The sequence below is a fragment of the Candoia aspera genome, chromosome 5, assembly GCF_035149785.1.
Source record: "Candoia aspera isolate rCanAsp1 chromosome 5, rCanAsp1.hap2, whole genome shotgun sequence".
NCBI lineage: Eukaryota > Metazoa > Chordata > Lepidosauria > Squamata > Boidae > Candoia > Candoia aspera.
Genome location: NC_086157.1, coordinates 114221716 through 114240551, shown reverse-complemented (window position 1 = coordinate 114240551; position 18836 = coordinate 114221716). Strand labels below are relative to the sequence as shown.

Sequence of the window (18836 nt, the reverse complement as noted above, 5' to 3'; positions counted from 1 at the left end):
TTTCCCTCCCTCTTGCATATTACTTACGATTTAGGCTACACTTTTATTGCGAAAGGCAGTCAGAGAAGCTAACGCAGCTTAGAAATAAGATTCTCTGTTCTCAGACTTATGGACTATTAAGACATGGCCGAAAAGGAAAAAGGAATTGGAAGAAGGAAAAAAGTATATTTAGCGTCCTAAATCTGCTGACCTTTTTTGTACTTAATCCTGCATCTAGCATTTGGTATAGTGGAGACTAGGAACAGCTTATTTTCTCCGAACTTTTCCACCTGGCAGAGAACCTGTGTTTCAGGTTTTCTGTTACAGCACCTGCTCTGTGGGACCCCGTAGCCCCTGAGATCCCAGTTGACCCCGACTCTACTGGCATTTTGTAAAGCCTTAAAATCGAGGCTGCTTCCCCGGTGGCTTACTGGGCCTGCATGATAGAGGTATTATTTAAGGCAGTTGTTTTGCGTATTTATTATTATGCAGTTGCATTTGAGTTTTTAAACTCTGTGTTAGCCACCCAGGGTCTCTGTTGTGAGATGGGTAGCTTATAAATAGATCGAATTAATAATAATAAGTAAGGATGGAGATGGATTTGAGTAGAAGCCCATGTACAGTCCTGTTGGAATGTTTCCATTCAGCATTATTAAAATTTGTTTATGCTTTTCCTTGCCAAACCATATTGCAAATCAAGAATGCATCTCTAAAATCTCATTAGTTTAATTCACAGGGCTGTCAGTCATTTCTGATGAAGGCCTCAATGCTGCGCTAGGCCTAATAAAAAGACCGAATGTGTTCAGTTTAAACATGGAAGGTTTCTGGCACTGGGATGTGGCCAGCTTTATGGTTCTTCAAGAGAAAGGTTGATTTCGTGTTTAAAAGGTCAGAAGATCTTGTAGCTTTCCTAACCAGCGTTCCATACTTACTGGGATCTTGGGCTGCATCTCAGGTTGCCAGGCTTATACTGTAATTGTTTATGCAAAGATTTCATGAATGTCACAGTTTTGTTGTCTAGAATCATTTTGAATCATCTTGGCCAAATAAGTCCTTGAGTTGTGGTAAGTTAAAAGATATAAATGACTGTGGTCTCATCATACCCTGGCCAAGTTCACACTGAGTCCACAAGGAGTTCTAGTCATATGAACAGCTTATGTATCTTCAGATGGCTGTTCCTGGAGGTGTCCTGCACTTTTTGTTCTCTGGACAGATCTAAGATGTTTGCTCACTCTGTCTGTCTTTATCCCAACCAACAAACAGCTTTCACCAGTTGTTGTGGTTGTTGTCGTCATCATCATCACCATCACCATCATCATCTCTTCCCATTTTTAAGCAGTGTCAACTCTTAGTCTGTTTCTTCCCTTGGAGCTTGGATAGAAGTTGTCATTTTTAAAAGTGTGGGGCACAAAGTCGATTTTTGTACAGCATAATGCAGCGAAGTGCACAAAATGACTCAGACAACCATTCCTGCCCTTAGTTGCAGTGTTCTACAAAGGCCTCGTTAGGATGCCAACTCCCAGCCAATTAGCTCTTTGTGTTAATACTGAACAAGTAGGGATGTTGACATTTATTGGATGTAAGGAAATGCTAAGAAAAAGGGATTGTTATAAGCCGAAAAACCTTGTGTAGTCAAGCAAGTTGCCCTTGTCCCTCCATACACATGAAAGTTTGCACAGGATCCGTGGTAGCTAGGGTGATCCAAGAAATTTGCTTAGGAGCCAGATTATATTTTAGGGGAAATTTTCAACGACAAGAAAGAGTTGGTTTTGTCTCTGTGAAGCACCTCTGCAGGTGCGTCGCCAATCCCTGCTAATCTCTTCTGTGTCAGGAGAACACTAAGAAGGAAGTGTTGCCTTTTGGAAAACGAGAGTCTGAGAAGAGACTCATCTTGAGAATTATCAGATGTCTGCAGCGCACGTTTGTATTCAGTTCTGCTTTGGGCAAGGTCTGGATCTGAAAAACTGATGACAGATTCCTATTTTCCATTAGCTGCGGGCTATCAGGAGGGGATGGAAAAAAAACCCAAAAGAGAAGAGCTGTTTAACTTTACCCTACAGCATTCTGCTTCCTACAGGGAAATAATTAACTGGATATATACCTTTAAGCACTTCTCTGCTCTGGAGAGGGAATAGAATATTGTTTTCCCACAGGTAACCCCCGAAGTGATGAATTTAGCAAGCCCACCTCAAGTTAGCAGCGTGCAATAGAACATTCATATTCTACCAAGCCTAACTGAAGAATTTTGCCAGCATTCCAAGATGAAGTCTGGTTATGAATGCTACAAGTTCATTTCAATAAAATGATATTTTCAGGTAGGAAAGGGAAGTACGATCAAAGGGAACCATCAGCCCACAACATAGCTAAGCAGCGCCGGCCAGCAAGCAGAATAAGATAAATAGCCAATGTAAGGGAGAGAAGACCATCCTCAAAGCATCCTAAAACCACAGCTGATGGCAAACCATTTAAAAATGACTGTGGGTTCCAAGGCCCCGCCCCAAGTTAAGAGCTGGGTCCCCTCAGAGCAGCTCTTTTAGTAACTAATGGAATGGGAGTTTATTTTTTTACTTGGTTAGCAGTTGTATCTTCTCAGTAGCAGTTTGACTCGAGGGATTAAGCAGCAATGTGTGCGCTCAAGCAATATTGGCACATGATCCTGAAGGCCTCCTGTGGGAGCCAGAAGTTTGGAGAGGTGCAATATCCTTGTAATAAAATGTTGTTTGCTTAAGAGAACCCAAGAATAACCAGCAATATTTTACCCCACACCTCTGCTTGGGCCCCTAGATGTGCAGAGATGGAAAATCCCAGCACTCCTAGCCAACAGAGCTGAGGCAACCTGATGGGAGCAGATTTGAGAAAGGCTAATCAATAGCTGTACAAGAACTCTACAGAGTAAGAAGTTCTATTGGATGAGCAAAAAAATATAATATACTTCAGGGAAATGCTTGTTTATCGAACGCCTGGCCTACATTTCCAGGAAGAATAGTGTTCAAAGCCATACAGATCCAAAGAACGCAATGATGAGGTCATGGATTTTTGAGGGACCACGGGGATCATCTAGTCTAACCCTCTGCAGTTTGGAGGAAAACCATCTTTAAGAGGTTTCTGTCCAGCCTGACAGAAGTTCTCTGTATGTATGCTTCTATTTTTTTTTCTCTATCCTATGATTTTTATTCTCTGTTCCCTATATGTATCCTCTTACTAACTGCCCAGAAAAGAGGGAGAAAGAGAAGAGCGAGACTGGACAGCTTTAAGAGCATAGACTAATCCATTAACTGGCAAAATTTATTAGAAGAAAATGCAGAAGGCAGGAACAAAGTGTGAACTAATACTTGTTGTGAGAACCAGCATGGGCACCATGTCCCGTGGTGTATGAAAGATAGAAGCATGAGGTTAGAAAAGCTGAGATTCTCTCACAAAGAGCTTTTTGAACTCTCTCAGTCCCTTTCATCTAGTTGGTCAATGGAGCAGAAGGCCACTCTCTCTCTCATTCTCTCCATTTTTTATTCCTTTCTGCTAGGTACATTGCATGGGAATGGATGTGCATGTGCTTGTAAAATAGAAAAAGACTGATCATATTCCTGGCTTGTTTGGTGGGACCTGTACCATCTGTGCTCGGATACTGCATAACAGATCCCTGGAAGCTTTAAAACTTCTTGAAAACTTCCAAAGGTGGAAAACTCACAACTTCCATAGGTTGATTGTCCCACTGTTGTACATATCTTATCCTTAGGAATTTTTCCTCATAGTTAAGCCAGATCTTGGTTGCTCCAAGCGGTACCTGTTGTTTCTGCTCCTAATTTCTGTGGCAGTGGAAAAGAATTCTTGACCATCTTCTCTATGGCAGCGTTGTATGTACCTGAACACGCATGCCACCTCTCACACCTGTGTTCCTTCAGCCTGTCCTCAGAGGTCAATTCCTGAAATCCCTGCATCGTCCTTCTTGCTCTCCTCTGAACCTGTTCTAATCTACCTAATGTGGTACCCAGAATTGTATACAACACTCCAGGTGTCATCTCATCCATGCCTAATAAAAAGGAATAATTTCACTTGTCTTTGATACCGTGCTGCTTCTAAAGCAGCCCAGAGCTACATTAGCCCTTCCGGCAGCTGTCTCCCACAATAACTTGTTGATGTCCAAGCCGTGAATGCCGCATCTTGTATACATGCCCTGCCCCTTTTTCTCCCTAAATGCAATGCCTGACAGTTCTCTCCGCTGAAGGATATCTTTTTCCCCTCAGCCCAGCCTTCCGTCCTGTTGAGATTAGATTGCAGTCTCCTTCTGTCATCCTGGGTGTTGGCCAGACTTTCCAGTTTTGTGTCACCTGCAAGTTTGCCAAGCAGCTGATCAACCCTGTTACCTAAATCATTAATAAAAATGTTAAATAATACTGGTTCCAAGACAGATCCCTGTGGGATGCCACTAGCTACTGCTCTCCAACTTGACGTAGAGCCAGAACTGAGTTTGTCTGCCCCACTGTTTACAAACCTACCTTACTGTACTGTCTTCTAGACCACACTTTTAACAGTTCGACACTGAGAATGTCACATTGAACCTTGTGAAGAACTTTGCTGAAATCAGAGTAGATTCCATCCACAGCATTCCCCTTGTCCACTAAAGTGGTTAGTTGCCTTGTCAAGGATGGAGATTTGTCTCTCATCTCTATTTTTTATAAAGCTGTATTGGCTCTTTTGTATTACCTTCCAGATGCTTACAAGCGTTCTGCTTTATTATCTGCTCTAACATCTTTCCAGGTATTGATTTTGGGCCAACAGGCCAGTAATTACTAAGATCGTTTTTTTCTTTCTTGAAGAGAGGGACCACTGACCCCTCCCCATGACTCTCCAAAGGTCATAGATAGAATTCATCAAATCAAAACACAACAGTATGAATTAAGAGTACCTACACAATTAAATGCTGATTCAGCAGCAAGCCAGCTTAGAGGCTAAAATCTGTCAAGTAAAAATGCAGCTGAAGGAACAGCAGAAATGGAAATTGGCCTCTCTCGTTTCAGAGTTAAGGAGCAGCCACTGGGAAATCCCAACACACATTTCTGCTAAATGTGGACCTGAGAGTGGTGGTAGAAGGAGAAGGCCCTCTCTCGAGAACCTTAAAATCTAGGCAGGACCTGAAAAAGTAGCGGGAGAGGGGAGTCACAGAGAAAGCATCTCTAGTAGGAAAAGATGTCCAATTCTGGGATCCTATAGGAGTTTGTAGGTTCTAGGAGGGGATAATTAGTTTTGAAATGCCAGTTTCCTGTAAGTCTGTAGAGCTGCTAGAAATTCTAGCCCCTTATGGACAGTCTGCAGTAGGGCTGAGATGTCCAAAGACTTCAAGTGTTTTTCTGAGCTGAGTGGGGATTTAAAGTATGATCTTCCAAGGCATAATACTTTAGCTGTTTCATAAACCTCTTGTGTAAATGAAATAGGAGAAGTAAAGGGTGATTTTTTTTTCCAGAAGTAGAAGAATCAGTAGATTACTAAGTGGGTGGGTTCAAGAAGGCTAAGGGCATGGCATTTCTTCATGCTTCTCTTACATTGCCTTCCTAAATCTGATACATTCAGGTCTCATGGACATCACTGGATGATTTTTGTTATTTCTCAGGATTAATATAGATGTAAACATGTTGTATGATAACCAGGTCAGTCATTCATCACATTGATGGGGAGAAAAAAGGAGGGCAAGAATGGTCCAGTTAGGACCACTGTGTAATTATCATATTCAGACATATTGTTGTTTTAGTTTTTAAATCAGAGCTAAACAACTACAGGTAGCCCTCACTTAATAACCATATGTTTAGTGATGGTTCGGACTTATGACGATGCTGAAAAAAACGACTTAAGGCCGGTCCCCACATGTACAACCATTGCAGCATCCTCATGGTCACATGATCATGATTTGGGTGCTTGGCAACTGGTTCGCATTTATGGCCATTGCAGCGTCGTGTGATCGCCATTTTTGACCTTTCCAGCTGGCTTCTGGCAAGCAAAATCAATGGGGAACCATGTGATTTGCTTAACAACCACATTGGTTCGGTTAATGGCTGCAGTGATTCGCTTAACGACTGCTGCAAAAAGGTAAAGTTGGGTTGGATTCACTTAAGGACTGCTTCACTTAGCAACCAAAATCCCGCTCTCTTTATGGTTGTTAAGTGAGGACTACCTGTCATACGTTTTCACTGTTACTTGTGTGTTTGACTTTCCATTTTCTGAGTGAAAATGTGAAACAAAATGGCAGAGATACTATATAATAATAGCAATATATTGATAACCTGCTCTTCTGTTAAAAATTCCCACAGTTACATCCAGCATAATTGCAAAATGGGATAATGCATATAATAAAATTTGCAAGTACATAATGCAACCAATAAAAACAAAATTAGATTAACAGGAGCAGGCATTAAAGCATTGAATATCAAAACTGGCAATACTAAAACTGTGTGTTCCATAGTAAAATATGATTGAAACAAGGCTCTTCAAACTAACACTTAAATGTGTGCTTTTGAAACAAAAGGGGGGGGTGATGTTTGTCTAAGTTTGTGCTTTCACAGAAAGATCAAGACAGTTGTAGCCTGCTTTGGAGAGCCTGTTTTATGGACATAGCTGTCTGCAAATTTTCCCAATAAAACAGGTAAAAGCTGGTGTTCTTACCATGCTTAGCTATGCATTAAATATCTCAACTTTCCTGCAATGGAGCAAGTTGTCTCTATGCCTTGGATGGTCAGAGGAAGAGAGCCCAGTTCCTGTAAGTGGTCCTGGAGGCAGGACCTCGGACAGCTCCAGGGATTTGGCTTAAGCTCCTGCCAACTTGTAACAGTGCTGAAGAGGCTTCATTGGGCTCAAAGCTTTCCTTGTAGTCTTTTGATGGGCCCCTTGGGCTGGCTTGTGGTCTCTTGCTAGCAAGCTAGTTCATCGGCCCCCAAGAGGCATCGTTTCTATCCAGTGGTTGACAGCCTGATTGGAACTCTACTTTGCCTGGGCTATGAGGTCCTTCCTATGTGCCCCAAGCCAGCAGAGATCTAGGGTCTGAACAGCTCTGTTAACTTACCTTCTTTAAATCTTGCTTCTTGCTTTGAGCTGGAGCCACAAAAGGGGCAGATATACGCTCTTTCTGTAGGTCTAGACCAAGAGTGGTACAGCCGGCATTGGAAACCGGTAGTTCTTCACCCAGAATTCTGCCCTTTTTTTCCTTTCTTTCACCATCATAGCACTAATCACAGGTAACTTAAGCTGTCCTACATACCAAAATGAGGTGCTCGAATCAGAGCAGGGATTTGGGGCATTGTTGGCAGATTTTTAGCAGAGAATGTAGGGGAGACTAAGGAGCCCACCGGCAATGTCTCCTGGGCATGATCCATAGAAACGAAGGGGAATTGTGCAAGCGCAGCAAAACACTTGAAAGATTGCGTCTCATGCTAGTGGGAAGTATATTTTATTTATTTCCTTGGGCATCCACAGCATAAGACTGTGATTCTCCCTCTGTAGTTTGTGGGTCATAAGTGCTCACTGAAGACATTCCAGGTGGTCAGAGACATGGGCATCAAAAGGAAACGTGTAAAAAATGGCTGACCTCTCACAAGATTGCCGTTTTGTAAGATTTTGGCCCCCTCTTTTTCAAAAAATAAATTCTATTCATTTTACATGTCATCTATGGGGTCGTAAGTTCTGGTGACTGTGGGCACACTGTTGCCAACCCATCTCCTACCTGGCAGTCCGCAAACATATTTGGATGATGCTGTAGGGGTCTACGTAAAGCAAAAGGTGAGGAACCACTGGAATTGGGACCCCGTGACACAAAACAGCCACGCTTCTTTGTACCTCTCCCCAAAGAGCTGGAACGGATAAGAAGGCCACAGACCCAGCTGCACTTCCTTTTAATTCTTCCTGAGTCTGCAACTGCCCAAGCCTTTTCTTCATCTTACCCCATTGCCTCCAAAGCCATCTATTGTTTGGCAAGACGAGGGCACCCAAGTGTGACACAGCAGCCCCTGAACAGCGTGAAAAGTACAAGCGTGCAAGCTGAGGGTTTGCTACATTCCCCCCCCCTTCTCCGAGGGGTGCCTTTGAAGCTCCCCTCTTTGCAGCCCCGTTGATTGACACGTTGGCCCACTGAGTGATGAGATGCAGTTTAGGAGAGCTGGCCTCCAGGGTGCTGCTATTTGCACTTCCTCTGAAGTCATCTCCCTGTGCAGCGGGGGCCTTGAGACGGTTTTGTGACAGATACGACGGATAGAAATGTAACCACGTTTCTGGCAGGTGGGCACCCTCATTCATTTGCCAGCAGCAGCCTCTCTGCGGTTCTGTGCTGAAATTCCTCCTTCAGCTGTTTGGCAGCTTCTGAGCAACTGTGGTCACTGGTGGCAGAGTTTGGGGGGGGGTACAGATGTTTGCTTTGGAGCAATGACATGGTAGGCATCCTAGGGGTGCATTTCCAAGAGACTCCATCGTTACCGCTCTCCGATCCTCGGCTTTGTCATCCCGTCTTAATGAAGTGCGTCACGCCTTTGTTTGTCAAGCTTGGCTCTGGCCGCAGTGAAGCTGTGGGCGGTCCCCCAAGACCGTTCACGGTTCGTGTCCTTTGAGTAACGTGGCTCTTCTGAACTTCATTCTGTTTTTCTTGCACCGTTCTTGGGCCACGGTGAAGCTGAAATGTGAGCAGTATGAATGTGCTGAACTTTTTGTGCAAGCCTACTCTGTTTTATTTTTCTTCTTTCCCCCTACGTGCTGTTGTTTTTTTAGCACGTAGCATGAGGAAGAATTCTGGAGAACTTCAGAGACAGTGGTTGCTTCAGCACTTTGTTGGCGAATGAAGACATGATTGCATGCATAGGCTGGCAAAAATACTCCTGCCCCTCCAAAACCTGCCTATCCATGCAAGTCAAAAACAGAATTGTAAATTTCAGTGTTAGCAAATGGGACGGCTGGGCTCAGCCCATAGGGGGAGAAATGGGAGGTCTCTACATTTCTTTTCCTGATGCCCTCTTGGATTCACACAACTTCCAGGCTGGTCTCCCTGCCTTGTTGTGGCTGATGGTAGTTGCTGTTGCTACCACTTCTCTTCTGGGGAGACACCTTTACCTGGCACCCTCCCCCTTGCAACCCTGAGATGGGAAGTAAAAACACAGCTGTTGGAAATCACCGGTGGCAAATTGAAAGAATCGCCCACAGAAGGCTACAAAGGAGAATATGAGTTTGGGGCAGATCGTGGGATACGATGGATCTGCTAATAAGATAGGAAGCTCTGCTCCATAGGATCCCAGCATGCACCAGACATACAATAACTAAGTTTGCATAGGTAGAACAAAACACAAGTAAAGTAAGTTTAAATCTGAGGTTGGGGGAGATGTTAAACCCCATCTTGGCAGCCTCTGATCTTGCTCTTTTACCTCTGGAATTCTGCTTTTTGATGCTTGGATTTAAAATGACTGCCAGAAAAAATATATGCTTGGATTTTTAAAGGACTGCAAAATGTTTCCTCACCTGAATAGGGAGGGGTTGGAGATAGGGAGGGTCTCTTCCTGCTTATGTGACGCTGACCACGTCTTTTTGTGCCTGAGAGACCCCACAGTGGGTATTCCCTGTCTGGGTGTCCTTCTTGTGATGCTGGGTGGCACCAGAAGAGCACGTTACGCCTTGGTGACTCCATTGAATTTAACAGAGCAGCTCCAGCTGTTGTCGAGGAAGATTCTCCGTCCTCCAGGGGGAATTGTCTGTAGGGTGAGTCGTGGCCACTGGATTTCTTCCTCTTTGTCTGCGACGTTTCGCTGCTGGTCCAAGCAGCTTCTTCAGCCTGGGCAACGGTTGGTGAGGGGACCCCATGCATGTCCTCCAGGGTGGCTGCACTGTCATTACCAACCGTTGCCCAGACTGAAGAAGCTGCTTGGACCAGCAGCGAAACGTGGCAGCCAAAGAGGAAGAAATCCAGTGGCCACGCCTCAACCTACAGATAGCTCCAGCTGTTGTTACAAGGAGAGGCAACTCCAGTATTTTCCATTTCCCTTTAATACCTTTTGATTCTTCATGTAAATCTTTCCAGTACCTTTGTGACTGATGCAATATCTTTCCGTGTCACTCTATGAAATGATTGTCCGTTGGCTTGCGTGATCTCATTGTCTGACATTTTATTTTGTGGATCTGCAGGTGGCACGCAAGTATAGTGGTTCTCTCTCTCTCTCTCTTTTGAAAAAACGACTTTAATTGCTCTGGAAATTCTAATCAAAAACGTGTGCATTATTTAAACCGTGTGTGGTGTTTGACAGGTCTCAATCGCCTGGATAAAAAGAACAGGGCCTCCAGCAGCATCTTTTCTTTTCCCTTTCAGAATCAGAACATTGTCTGCAAAACAAGCAAGTATGTGCTGATTGACACCGTGTGTTCATTTGAAAAGCATGTCTTGGCACAGAATACAGGGTATTGTAGCTCGGAGCTTTCCACGATTTCTCTCCCCATCCTTAGGTAGCTGTACAAACCCAGAGGCTGCCTTTTCAGTTTACTAGTTTATTCTGAGCCTGATCCTCGGTCCAGATTACCCAGAGCCATCTGTTCTAGAACTCTTGCTCTTTCTAGCCTGAACCCCTGCGGTCTTCCTTTCAACTCAGAGCCAAGTGCCAAAAATTCAGCCTGGGCATTTCTGCACATGAAAGATGCCAGGATTCGGGACTTGACTGCAGTGATGAGTCTGAGTAAGCAGAAGATATGGCTCAGATTCCCATGATTGTAAATCACATTAGGGATTAGTTGATGCTTTTGAGGATTCATTGTCAGGGCAAGTCATCTGGGGCGGGGCAGGGGGGGGCTTGTGTTTAATTTCCAGGATACAAGGCTTGTGCTGTATGTTGAGGCCTAGAGATAGGTTGTTTCTCTTCTTTTCCTCCTGCTTTCTTCTCCACCCTCTGTTGAATTTGCGGCTGTCTTTTAAGTCCGTAAGACAGTCTGTAGCCATTTGTTGAATAATAACCATAGAGATGCCCTCGAAGAGCATTCCGAAGCTTCAGCTGGTCCAAAACTCAGTGGCACCCCCATAATACCATTGCTGCGTGAGCTGCGGTGGCTTCCAGGTGCAATTCGAGCTGCTGATTGTCATCTTTAAAGCCTGAATGACGTGGGGCCAGGTTACCTGTGGGACCGCCTCTCCGCGATGGTTTCTGCCCATCCCACCAGATCTGGCCGTGTGGGCATGCTCCAGGTCCCCTTGGTGAAGCCGTGTCCCCTGGTCAGTCCTTGGAAGTGTGCCTTCTCTGTCACGGCTTCTGCCACATGGAAGAGCCTCGCCTGGAGATACGGATGGCCCGGATCCTCTTGGCCTCCCAGAAGGCAGTTAAGAGCTGCCTCTTCCCCCAGGCCTTGGGGCTGATTACTGGAACTCTGGTCTGGATGCATGTGATGTGTGCATTTTGAGATTTTTAATGCGGACGGGGTCAACCTGGGTTCTTTGTTGTGTTTTACAGCTTGGTGATGTGTCTTTCCTTTTTTTAAAAAAAAAAAGAACATTTTTTTACCACCTAGAGCAGGGTTTCTCAACCTTGGCAATTTGAAGATGTGTGGGAAGTTTGAATTTGGATTCCTGTACTGAGCTGGGGTTTGGACTGGATAGCCTCAAGGATCCCCTCCAACTAGGATTGCCTCCTACCTCCAAATCTCTTGTTTTTGTTTTGATTTTAATCCAAGTATTTTCTCTCTTTGGAGAGGTACCCATACAATGTTAACTTGCAAATGGCAGGAACTAATTAATTAAGCACTAATTGGCAAGCCAGTTGTTGCTGGATTTAACATCTGACTTGTTTACTGTCAGGAGGTTAAAAGGAAAAAAAAATGATCTAACAAATTGCTCCACACTCATAAATGTCCACCTTGTTGGAAGTTTGAATTATTATTTTATGAAGTGAGTCCCTTTCCAAAAGCCATCATGAAGAGGGGGAAGCAGGTATGTGCCATCTTTAAAGTTGTCTAGGTAGCCATGGAGACAAATGGTTTGCCTAATAAAACTTAATGACTGATTTTTCTTCGTCCTAATCACAACAAAGAATGTGCTTCATTAAGATAATTAACTGAGCTGTTCCTTAAAGGACAGCACTAGATGCTAATTCCAGGTTCCTTGTTTTTGCCTAAATAAAAGCTAGAGGAAAAGAAGAAAGAACCTTGTGTTCTCTGTCTATTAATGAGATAAGGCACAGTGGTGTGTGTGTGTGTGTGTGTGTGTGTGTGTGTGTGTGTGTGTTCTCTGCCATGCCATTTCCAGTAGCATCAACTGTCTTCTCCTTGTGCTAGGGCAGTGGTTCTCGATCTTGGCAACTTTAAGATGCGTGGACTTCAACTCCCAGAATTCCCCAGCCAGCCGTGGGAATTGAAGTCCACCCATCTTCAAGTTGCCAAGGTTGAGAACCACCATGTTAGGGTGGTCAGTACCTGGGTTTGGTAGCAGAGATAAACTCGAAGCCAGTTGCTCCTGGGAAGAATGGATCACTGCCCAACTTACCCTCGGCTATTTGTACTTAACAAGACACGGCAGTTCCTTAATACTGCTAACACCCAACTGAGCCTTAAGGCCCACATGGGCCTCCCCCAGGCCCTTGGTCTGATTTAGTTATATTTGAAAATGGCCGGCTTTTAGTTGCTGAGTGTCTTCTTTTTCGTCTGGTATTGCTGTGTAGTCATCTCTCTGGTGCATTGTCCTTTTGCTTCCAAATGCAAGATGGGACAGGGGTTGGCCTGGAACAGCTGGAATATAACCAGGGTTAGCATACTTGAGGTGTACCATATGCTTGGAAGTCTTGCCCCATCCTTGATTTACTTTTAACCTTGGAGTTGCAGCACATCTTTCTTTGGGCTAATAATGGGTTTTAAATGTTGACCATCTTTTATACTATCATAGTGGGGGCTGGGGAGGGGTGCCAATAGAGTGGAGCATTAACTGGGTTTCTAGTGTTGTGGAATGGCTAAACGTGGTTCTGGATCACAGGAACTGGGTCTTCTGGATGGCCACGTGGAACAGTTTTTCCAAGCTTTAATTGTCTTATCCCAGGATGTTGGGACCAGAAAACAACTACTCAGGTATGCAGGGTAGCTATGTTTAACTGTAGATTATAGCCTTGCCATCATTAATCACATCACTGAGCTGTGAAGGAATTCTTGCAACAACAATCTAATTATCCGTTAAGTGAGGCTGGGCCAGCTGTCGAGGTTCTGTCCCAGCTCCTGGAGGCTGTGTGGATCTGGATGGAGAGGAACCGTCTCCAGCTCAGCCCTACCAAGACTGAGCGGCTGTGGGTATTTGGGCCTTCTGGATCTGGGATATTTCACCTTCAGCGTAGTTCTGCGCTGGTTCACCTCCTTCCTCCTGGGCCGGTCCCAATCAGTGTTGATAGGGAGCGAGAGATCCAACCCTCGGCCCCTCCTCTGTGGGGTGCCTCAGAGGTCAGTACTCTCTTCCCTCCTATTCAACATCTACATGAAACCGCTGGGCGAGATCATCGATCTCCACGGGTTGAGGTATCATCAGTGTGCTGATGATACTCAACTATACATCTCCATCCCAGGGGAAGTAAGTGATGCTGTGGCTGCCCTTTCCAGGTGCCTGGGGGCTGTTGGGGTCTGGATGGGGAACAGCAGGCTTCGGCTGAACCCTGGTAAGACGGAGTGGCTGCGGGTTAACGACCCCTTGGCTCCTAGGAATTTGCCATCTTTAGTTCTGGATGGGGTTGCACTGCCCCAGACAGACCCGGTGCATAACTTGGGGGTCCTCCTGGACTCACGACTCCTGCTCGAAGAACAGGCGGCAGTTGTGGCGGAATGGCCTTTGCGCAACTTCGGGTTGTGCACCAGTTACGCCCATTCCTGGATCGAGAAGCCCTCTGAACAGTCATTCACGCCCTGGTCATCTCCCATATAGACTACTGCATTGCACTCTACATGGGGCTACCCTTGAAGAGTATCCGGAAGCTACAGCTGGTCCAAAATGCAGCCACGCAGGTGATTTTAGGTGCTCCAAGATCAGCACATATAATTCCCTTGCTCCACGAGTTGCATTGGTTGCCAGTTTGCTTCCGGGTCCAATTCAAGGTGTTGGTTATCACCTTTAAAGCCCTACATGGCATGGGGCCAGGTTACCTGAGGGACCGCCTCACCCCCGCTACATCAACCCGCCCCACCCGGTCGTGCAGAGAGGGCGTGCTGCGGACCCCGTCTGCAAGGGAATTCCGCCTGGCGGGGTCCAGGAGGCGGGCCTTCTCTGCAGCAGCTCCCGCCCTTTGGAACACCCTTCCCCCGGAAGTGCGGTTAGCCCTCTCCCTCCTGGACTTCAGAAAACAGCTGAAGACCTGGTTTTGCCGCCTTGCCTGGAGTGGGGAGGGGAGGGGAAGAGCCATTTTTGGGGCTGGTTGGTTCCCTAGTTCTGCCGGGACCGGTTTTATCCCCTTATGGGTTGAATTAGATCTGCCGTGGCTTGGATTTCATTGCATTTTATATTTATTATTGGTAGTATTTATGATTTTATTGAATTTTAAATTGTTTTTATTGTGAACCGCCCAGGGTCCCCCATGTGGGCGAGATGGGAGGTGATAAAAATCTGATAAATAAAGTAAACTTTGATCTTGGATGTGGTGGTACTTCTTCACTCAAGGGTGGTGTACAGCTTGGGGGTCTTCCTGGACTCGCAGCTCCTGCTCAATGGCCAGGTGGCAGCTGTGGCCAGGAAGGCCTTTGCACAGCTCCATCTGGTGCACCAGTTGCACCCTTTCCTAGATCGGGGGGCCCTTTCAGACAGTCACACATACTCTGGTCACCGCACGGCTTGACTACAGCTTGGTTTCATTTTCTGTATTGTCTCCTGCATCTTACTGTATAATCTTTAATTTGCTCTGTTTTGTATCAAGATTTTAATTATTTTTAAAAGCCCCGCCCCCCATCTGTTAAATGTTTTCCAAGCCTGCATTCTGAACACTCCATTTTCCCTTTTCAGAGTTTTCACGTCTTCCACGATGAATCCTGTTTACAGCCCCGTTCAGCCTGGGGCTCCGTACGGAAATCCTAAGAACGTGGCCTATACAGGTAAAGCTATGTATAAAATTATGCATACGAAGTTGGCGTGCTCCAGATCCATGGGGACCAAGTACATTCTTGCTGAGGGAAGATTCCTAGCAGGGATTTCCTGTTTCTGGCTCAGAATCCTGAGCTGCACTAGCTGTCAGTGCCTTTGTGAAGGAGCGCATTCTCTTAAAATCACTGCATACCAATAAGGGGTTTCCTTCCATTAAGCACCGTCACCTGACGGGACCTGGGAAGTGGTCTTCTTTTTCACAGCACCTGCCCTCTGGAACACCACCCTCCCTGAGATACATCTGGCCCCCACCCTGGCCATGTTCAAAAGAGTTCTGAAAACCTGGGAGGTTAGTAAGGATGGCAGGTCCTGCATGTTTGATTGTCTTTCAATACTTGTTTTTCTTACAGTATTGGGTTTTTTTTGTTGCACTGTATGATTGCTTTTTGGAGGGCCAGTTTGGTGTAGCAGTTAAGGCATCAGGTTGGAAACTGGGAGACCGTGAGTTCTAGTCCCACCTTAGGCACAAAGCCAGCTGGGCCAGTCACTTTCTCACAGCCCTAGGAAGGAGGCAATGGCAAACCACTTCTGAAAATCTTGCCAAGAAAACTTGTCCAGGCAGTCTCCAAGAATCGGACATGATTGAACAGATTTTTAAAAAAAATTACTGTTTTTACTATAGGCCTCTCAGAGTCATTGTACAGTTGGGCGCCTTATACATTTTTAAAAAATAAAAATAAATACACTCGAGGATTTGTAGATCAAATGATCAGCTGATGATCTTCCAGTCCAACCCCCCAGGCTCTTCCTTTGCCCATAGAAAGTGAACTGTCATGGCATTAATTATTCTGTCTGGTTTTGATGCATTTGCTATTTTGAATTGTCAGCCAGACTCCTTTAAAAAAAGGTTTCTTCCGCATAAAGACTTCTGTAAAGTTACAACTGTGAACTTTGCTATCGACTGCCTCTGATGTGATTTATAAATACGGGTAGGGTACAGGTGGTGCTTGCTTAACAACCACAATTGGGACTGGAATTTTGATTGCTAAGTGAAGCAGTCATTAAATGAATCTGGCCTGATTTTATGACCTTTTTTGAGGCAGTTGTTAAGTGAACCAAGTAGTTGTTAAGCGAATCACATGGTTCCCCATTGATTTTACTTGCCAGAAGCCAGCTGGGAAGGTCGAAAATGGCAATCACGTGACCATGGGATGCTGTGACAGTCATAAATACGAACCAGTTGCCAAGCACCCAAATCATGATCACGTGACCATGGGGATGCTGTAATGGTTGTAAGTGTGAGGACTGGCCATAAGTCAGTTTTTTCAGCACTGTCCTAAGTCTGAACCGTCACTAAATGAATGGTTGTTAAGTGAGGGCTACCTGTATCAGTTAAATATGCTGAAAAGGTATGATCTGAACATGTCCCAAATGGGTTCATCAGTACTCTTTTCATTTTCCACCAACCCATCCTTCCACTTTCCTTTTTATCATACTGTTTTCACTCAAGCCTCCTGGTTGGAAAGATAGCTTGAGAAAAGTAGCACAGCATTATTGAGTTGCTGCATAGCTAAAGATACCCTCTTTAGAGTTCTCTCAGGTGTCGTGTTGTGGTGTCTTGCTTTTTTGTTTTATTTTCTGGGTAAATTTACTGACGGACCTGGCAGCTAGTGGACTAGCAGAGGGAGAAGGAGCGTGATAGACTTGGGTAAGCAGAGAAAGTTCCAGCAGAAAGAATCAGAAACTTACAATAAAAGAAGAAAGTACAAGCCTCCAAGTATTATTATTCGTAGCATATCTAAGCTTGAGCTTTCGTATACGGGCTTAGTTTGGACGGAGGTCATTTTAAATAGCATTCCGATGTAAATCCTTGACTTTTGTGACTGAAAGGACAAGGAACTTTCTGAGACAGGTTTTCCTACCATATCAACAATGCCTCCCATTACCAATCTTCTTGCATTTCCCAATCTTTATTTAATGGTACAGTACTCTGTCTATTCCAAGCGGAGCTTCCCAGAAAATCACCTTCTGAAGGTATCTTTCCCCATTCACTTCTATCTAATTTCACCTTTGCATCGATATTACGATTCCTGCTATGCTCAGTAACAAAGTCCTCAGGACTGCCCTTCTTCACAAACCAAGAAGTGGGGAGGGGCGGCCTGGGGGAGGGGTCAAAAAAGCCAAGGTGGTGGCCGTGGGCATGCAATCGAAACCCTGCACTTTTTTTAATGTGCATTGTGATGCACGTAAAAAAAAGGGCTCGGGCTTTGATCACACGGTTATACGGGGCATCGTGACTTTTTTGACCAATGTGAGGACATCCCTACACAGAAGTAAGAGCTTGACATGAAAACCAGCTCCGTTACAGCTGCAGGCTCTATCCTCTTTGCCATTATCCAGTCATGAAATCCTGCTATTCTTGGAAGGACATCCTAAAATTTTCAAGGAATGGAGGCCTTGAAGACTTTTTTAAAAAATGAAATGAATAAAATAATGAGTATCTCCAGGAGGTTACTTAGTATTTTATGTTAAAAAGCATAATAAGTAGTGGGAAAGTCATATTTTCTTTTTTATGTGTGCCTTACTTAATTTTCACCACTATTGAGTTACAAAAGATAAGGACTCTTGGTTGTGAGATTTGGGAAAGGAAACAGAAACAAATCTCACAACCAGGAGTCAGTCATGTAGCAGGATATGCAAAATGACCAGCATGATATTGAAGGTGGGGAGCTGATACTTTGCATGAGTGTCATTTAGCAAAAAAACCCATTGTTTAGGTTTTCCTTGACTGTGTACAATTGACAGGTAGCTGTCTGGCAGATAAACTTAGCTTCCACTGACAATTAACTGAATGCATTCTCCTGAAATATTCTGTTTAGAGCATCTACTCTTGCCAAAGGCCATGCGGCATTATTTTATCGGTAGTTGGCCCAAATAAAAAATTGTTAACCTATTTGCCTGAAGGGTCAGCATCCTTCTGAGATACAGGCCTGTGTTCCTGTATCTAAATGGGAAGCTGTAAGGATTGCCTACCCTAATAGACTCAGACTCACAAGCAGGAACTTAATGATATCTGATTTATTAAAGAATAGTATGCAAATGCAGAGAAAGCTGAGAATGAGCAAAAGCGCGCCAAATACAAACTAAAAACCCTCGGCTCAAACGTAATCCCTCCCCTCGCCCTGCCGTTGCAAACTCCCCCCCCCCCCCCCGGTAACTGTTTCTGCTGATGTCCTGGGAAAGGAACCTTGAACACAGGAGATAACCCAAACACATTCCAATCCAGCTGCTAACATATAACAATCCCACAAGATGGAATCCTCCTCCCCTCCCAAACGAAACACGCATCAGCCAAATGACATGCAAAACGTTACGATGTACCGGCAACATTGGAACGGTGAACATGACAGAAGCTTGCAGCGGTAACCAATCCTTTAATGTGTTTGAAGGACTTTCAGGGACAGTAGAGGAACAAGAAAGCAAGAAAGAGTCCCCTTTTCGGGAGAGATGGGTGGTGATAGAAATTTGGGGAAAAAAAAAAAAAAAGCTAACACATATTTCTTGAGCGGTGTTTCCATTCCTGCTGCTCCATGCCCAATATCTTGGGTTGGTTAGTATTTTCCTTTGAATCCTAGTTGGTGGTAATTTGCAGAGATGTGGAAAATAAAAGCACGCTCGATAGCACTGATTTTATGTTGAAATGTATAGGATAAGAAGAAGACTGTGTTGCCTGGGTTCTGTGATCCAGGAAGTAAGAATTAAAGTGGAGTAAAATCCACTTTACACAGTACAGTGTTCTTCCTAGGGATAGACCTCAATAAAA

General features: G+C 44.8%; 1 protein-coding gene across 2 annotated transcripts in view; it reads left to right on the top strand.

Annotated features, from left to right (window-relative positions):
- The window catches only part of FAM168A (family with sequence similarity 168 member A), a 133821-nt gene that overhangs the window by 51901 nt on the left and 63084 nt on the right, over positions 1 to 18836 (top strand). For both annotated transcript variants that reach the window (XM_063305996.1, XM_063305997.1), the window contains exon 2: positions 14936 to 15024. In XM_063305996.1, the coding sequence (XP_063162066.1) occupies positions 14955 to 15024 (70 nt within the window). In that variant the 5' untranslated portion in view covers positions 14936 to 14954. The remainder of the gene's footprint in view (positions 1 to 14935; positions 15025 to 18836) is intronic.